Here is a 6,376-nt window from a genome sequence, read left to right as displayed (position 1 = left end):
GACAGTGTTCTACATCCTACTTTAAAAAAAAAAATAAGAGTTTGTTTTACAGTCAACATTACATGTACATTTAGTTTCACTCCATTTACCATGTCCAACCCTAACACAGTCTCCTCTCTGACCAGTAACCCTTTCCCTGTGCACACAGGAGTTATCCAATCCTGTGTGTTCTGCATTTCCTCCCTGTGAATGTTGCCCTTCTGGTACCCCGTGGTCAATTGCTCCAGGGGATGCATTTCCATAGACTGTGGGTGTGTCATCCTGGGTTGAGTGGTCTGCATGTACATCTTGTTAACTACTGGGCTGAGAGCCAGCCCCGAGGAGTGAGTTTTATTACCGGTACAGAATGTATTCCAGGGACATAGTATTGGGGGTCTCACCAGACACCATCTGACCATTAATTCTGGTCATTATTGGTTTTTGGATTTTGTTTTTCCTCCCACTCTATCCAGGATCTCCAGATTTCATGAGTAATAGCAACTGGGATCTTAAAATCTTGTGTTTGGCCATCTGAGGTGCAACTATTGGTTTCTTCCCATCCAAAGCAAATAAAAATGAAGAAAATAAAAGATGTAAGAAAACAAATTAGTCTAGAGGACTAATCTCCTCTGCTATCCTGAAACCAGAACTAGATTGTGCCACAGCTGACTGCTCTGAAAGGGATCACAATAGGAGGTCCCAGATCAAGTAGGAGAAAAATGTGGAACAAAACTAAAAATCATTAAAAAAAAAAAAAAAGAAAGAAAGACCAGGCTTACTGGTCTGATAGAAACTGGTGAAACCCTCGAGACTTTGGCCCTTAGACAACCTTTAGGGTGGGAACTGAAATCCCCACTGTGGCTCAGCTTTCATCCAAACAATAAGGTGAGCAATGATACCAGGAAGGTACACACACATTAGTATAATCAACCACACAAGGTCAAAAGTATGTTTGCCCAGGGATAAAGCTGAGAAGGCAGGAAAGGGATGGGAAAGAAGGATGAAGGCAAATGGTAAGCACAGGGAGGAAGTGGGAAGAAAGTTAAATTGCAGGGATCGCAATCAATGTCACAAAACAAATTATGTATGAATTGTGTGGAAAACCAATTTGCTCTAAAGTTTCACTCAAATCACAACAGAAAAAAAAATGGAAAGAAAAGTAAAATCCTTCTCTTTGTAAGTGCAAAAGCCAATTTGCAAAATAAACTCATTGATTTTTCTTTTGACTGTTTTTTCTTTATGCTACAGAAAAGGTTGACCTAAAAGAGCATGTTCACATATGTATTTCCAAAGCACGCAAGGGTCTTGCTTTTATACTATTTTTGTGGTCATATTGTGGATTTACCTTCTAATGTCCCTCATGTTTGCTGCTTTCTGCTTTACAGCAAAAAAGCGTATCATGTTCGTGAATTATATGGAAGGCAATTTCTAATTAAATGTAACTCATATGACCTACATAAGTATCTGATTTGAAAAACTAGCTCAATTTGAATTAAAAAACTATACTTTGCAGTTATGTTTAGATGATGAAATTAATTATCCAGTTTATGCCCTGTTAAATAATAATACTTGTTGATGAAATAGATTATCACTTCTAATTGTAAGAAGTACCTGACTCAGCTTCTTCAGTATTTCAGCTCCAATACCTAGACCTTTTAAATAGATAAAGCAAAATGAAAACAGTAAGTTGAAATAATTCACTTAACAATTTATTGGCTTTAGCTTAAAATACAAGAACTCTAGTTATTACATATCCTTAATCTTATGTTGGAACTTATAACAATTTTTTTCATATCTCTTTTTCATAACTGGAATGTGATTCAAAAGGTATTAGAAAAGATTTCAGAGTTTATTTTAAATATTAGTGAAGAGGAAATGAGTTTCTGTCAGTATCCTCTTATGACATGGTATGTTTCATATCCATTTCTCATCAAACCAACCCAAACTGTCAAAACATTTCTTTATAGCTATGGTAGGTTTGCTTATTCAAACTCTGATGGAAACTAATAGAAAAATATTTTATGATCAGTGATTGAATCTTCACCCCAAGCAAGGATAACTAGGATAGTATCAGACTCAAGAAATAGAATTGAGTTACATAAACTAACTTTAAATACCACTTGTATACTAAAACTATCTCTAATCCTTAACATTAAAATACAGTTTTAATTTTTAAAGTTATTCTAAATATATCTTGCCTCGGTAAGCTTGTGTGACATAAAAGTCCTCTAGGTAAAGTAACTTGCCAATCCAGGGGTCATATGTGAAGAAATACATGGCAAATCCAATGGTCACTGTACCTAGAAAAGGGAAGAGAAGATATAAAGAAAGAGGTTAATAGTTTGAATCTTAGAAAGTATTTTCAAGGAAAAAAAATGGAATATCTTTTTTTTTTTTTAACAAAAGTAATGAATGGTCACTGGACAAAATTTCAAACAATACAAAAGTACATAAAGTAGAAGATGTAAGTCCCTTATAATACATCCTTCAAGAGGGAGGACCTCTTAACAGTGTGGAGCATATTCCCATTTTTCCCATGTGTATGCAAACGTAAGCACATACTACACACTTTAAAGAAAAAAAAAAACTGAGTTTATACTCTTGTGCTCTTCTTGCTTAATCGTCATTGTATGTTATCAAATTGTACTTTGCTTACAGAATGGGGAAAATATACTCTAGATTAAATTGGAGAAGATATACTTTACCTGATGTTTTATGCTGATTGTGTGCTTCTGCAATCAGGCAGTAGAAAAGGGGATTGTCCCCAAAGCCATCCCTAAGTAAATCTGAAAAATCAATTTGCATACAATAGGTCAAAAATTAATAGGTAAGAGTAGAGTATATTTCATCAAATATATAACCTGCCTCTATACTAGTACATAAGGACTTTTTAAAGATAAAAACAGAAGTGAAGATATTATGAAATTACTTCAAAGATATACTGAAATCCTACAACAGGAAGATGAGAGTACACAAAGTATTTTGGTTGTTGTTCATTGTTGGTTTTTTGTTTTGTTTTTTAAGAGTGTTACATATTACCCTGAGGAGTATTTTCCTAACTAAAATGAAATAATGTGGGAACTTTATCTCAGCATAGTAATAGTGTTTAATTTGAGTACTGTTTTCATAGTGTCCATTACTTTTGACTCTATGTTGTTGTTATGTGCCATCGAGTCATCTCTGACTCATAGCAACCCCTCCTACTATTTCCATTAGTAAAACAAAGTAGTTAACATTAAAAAAACAAATCAAACTCATTGCCATCAAGTTGATTCTGACTCATAGCAACTCCCTTTGGGTTTCCAAGGCAGTAAACCTTTAGATACCCAGTCTTCCTAGAAAAACAGAGTAGTTAACATTAAAAAAACAAACCAAACTCATTGACATCAAGTTGATTCTGACTCATAGCAACCCCCTTTGGGTTTCCAAGGCAGTAAACCTTTAGATACCCAGTCTTCCTTCCACGGAGTGCCTGGTGGGTTTGAACCACAAACCTGTCTAGCAGTCAAATGCCTTAGGCACTATGCCACCAGAGCTCCTTAGTTAACATTATGATGCTGTTGTTACCAAGTGTAAGATCATATGGATTGTCATATGAGATGATTGATCCATGATCCATGAAGCTCAGCATTCTATTTCTGACCAAGGCACCAAGATTGATGTGTTAGGGCATGGCCCAAAAGACCCCACAAAACATCCTTTCTTCTGAAGTGTGCTATGGATCTCTTGCCCAGTATTGTAGAAAAATCATTTATCATCTCCTTGGTAGAACGTTCTAAGTTTATTACAAGGAGTTATCCTTCTTCATACGTTTCTAGAATGCTTTTCCATTCATAATTTTATAAACTTTAATCATCTCTTCTCTTCGTCATCATCTTCCCTACCTAAAAAGTTCTACTCCATCATAAAACAGAAGCCTATATACCATTAATATTGCTGACTGTCAAAATGTAGTAAATTAATTTAAGTCATTTAACTTTTATTGATTTCATCCTATTAAGCTAAAACCAACATATTTTTGTTAGGTGCCATTGAGTTGGCTCCAACTCAGTGACCCTGTGTACAACAGAATGAAACTGGACAGTCATGCACCATCCTCACAATCCTTGCTATACTTGATCCCATCACTGCAGCCACTGTGTCAATCCATTTGGTGAGGGTCTTCCCCTTTTTCGCTGACCCTCTACCAAGCATGATATCCTTCTCTAGGGAATGGTCCCTTCTGACAACATGACCAAAGTAGATAAGAAGTCTGGCCATTCTTGCTTCAAAGGAGCATTCTGGCTGCACTTCTTCCAGGACAGATGCCTTCTTCTGGCATTCCATGATATTTTAAGTATTCTTCACCAATACCGTAATTCAAAGGCATCAACTCTTCTTCAGTCTTCCTTATTCATTGTCCAGCTTTCACATGTATATGAGACAATTGAAAATACCATGGCTTGGGTTAGGTGCACCTTAGTGTTTAATGTGGCATCTTTGCTTCTTAACACTTTACAGAGGTTTTTTACAGCGGATTCATCCAGTGCAATACAGCATCAGATTTCTTAACTGCTGTTTTCATGGGTGTTGATTGTGGATCTAAGTAAAATGAAATCTCTGACATCTTCAATCTTTTCTGCATTTATTGTGATGTTGCTTATTGGTCCAGTTGTGACCTGCGATTGCAGATAACACAACCTTGCTTGCTGAAAATGAAGATGACTTGAAGCACTTACTGATGAAGAACATAGACTGCAGTCTTTGGTGTGGATTACACCTCAACATAAAGAAAACAAAAATCCTCACAACAGGACCAATAAGCAACATCACAACAAGCGTACTTGGTGTTAAATTATACCCCCTCCCTTTTTTTGACTGATAACAGTTTCCATTCTACAATTTGAAAATTAGTTGAGATCTATTGCAGCTGTGAAGGTGTAAGAGCCCTTAAATATTGATTTCATTTTAAAAAAATGGAGAAATATAAAACAGTGGAGCACTGACAAAACTATCAAATATATGTCCAATATATGTATGTTATTATATGTATGTCCTATATATGGATGTTAATGTTATTGGCTCTGTGCACCAAGCACAACAACTTCTACATATACAATTAAAAATAATACTGTGTGTATATATTATGCCATAAAAATGCCATGGAACATCTTACCTGTTGCTGTTAACTTCACTGCATCTAGCATGTTTTGACATGCAGCCAATTCCTGTTAGAGCAGAGAAAACTTTCAGTTTATGATTTAGTAACAAATTCTTAAGATGATAACCATCGGGAAGTTCTTACTGAGCATTTATACACTTATGACGTTGTCCCTGGCAATGTTAAAAGTGTGTCAAACTTTTATAAACTATAAACTTAAAATCTAAAACATCATTCTCAACAAAATAATATATATAATAGATAGACTAACTATGTTGATACCTAACTCATGAAGGCCAATTATCCAGGTAACTAGCCTTGAATACAGCCATAAACTGGAAACGTAAAATGAAAAAATGTTTCTGAGCATTCGAAGTAGATAACCCAAAGTCTATGTATTATAAAGTCCATAGACTTTATTGTGCCTTGTGTTTGCCTGTCAAATGTTTTTCCCAATTTAATTTTAGACTTTGTTTATTTTGCTTTCTACCGTATCTTTTTTTACACATTCAAATTAATCCTTTTTGGTTTGGGTCTCATGCTTGGAAAGGTATTCTCCATTTCCAGATTATAAAAATACTCATTCTTATTTTCTTCTTAAGTTCTTAATATTAATAATTCATTAATTTTGTTATTTTTGGTGTAAGAAGTGAGGTGGAATTTCATCTCTGTCTTTTCCCCCATACTGTCCCAACACCATTTATTGAATAACCAATCTTTAATTAGCTAATTTGAAATGTCTCCTTTATCATATTCTAAATTCTTATATATATGTAAGAGAAATTCTGGGCTTTCCATTCTCTTTCATTGATCTATCTCTGCACCTATAACCATAGTATTTTAATTACTTACAGCTTTATAGTATCTGGTAGGAATATTCTTCTTCTTGGAATTTTTCTAGAATTGCTTACATGTGTATGCTTTCAGGTGAAATTTTGGAGATTTTTGACTGAGAGTGCATTAAATTTATAATGGAAAAGGCTTTTAAAATATATAAGGAAGTCAGCAAGGGCCAGATTATGTAGAATCTTGGTAAGGAATTTGCATTTTATTCTCAATAAACCCAGAAGGACTGTGGAGTTCTGAGAATTATGACTGCTATGTGGAGAATGCATTGCCCAAAGAGAATGAGAATTACTTGTGTCTTTACCTCCCCTAACACAGTATAAGGGAGCTCTGGTGGCATAGTGCCTAAGGCACTTGACTGCTAACCAAAAGGTTGGCAGTTCAAACCCACCAGCCACTCCTCAGAAGGAA

The 6,376-nt window shown here is 35.1% G+C and overlaps 1 protein-coding gene across 1 annotated transcript in view; it reads right to left on the bottom strand.

The window, feature by feature from the left end:
- Positions 1-1,524: 1,524 nt before the first annotated feature.
- The window catches only part of SATL1 (spermidine/spermine N1-acetyl transferase like 1), a 10,303-nt gene continuing 5,451 nt past the window's right edge, over positions 1,525-6,376 (bottom strand). The window contains 4 exon segments of the mRNA XM_042783165.1: positions 1,525-1,631; positions 2,178-2,279; positions 2,685-2,765; positions 5,135-5,186. Of these exon segments, the coding sequence (XP_042639099.1) occupies positions 1,525-1,631; positions 2,178-2,279; positions 2,685-2,765; positions 5,135-5,186 (342 nt within the window).

The sequence above is a fragment of the Orycteropus afer genome, unplaced genomic scaffold (assembly GCF_000298275.1).
Source record: "Orycteropus afer afer isolate SDZICR_OR568_19922 unplaced genomic scaffold, OryAfe1.0 scaffold00711, whole genome shotgun sequence".
NCBI classification, from domain to species: domain Eukaryota; kingdom Metazoa; phylum Chordata; class Mammalia; order Tubulidentata; family Orycteropodidae; genus Orycteropus; species Orycteropus afer.
Note: the sequence above shows the minus strand (reverse complement) of the source record. Positions and strands in the feature narration are given on the sequence as shown.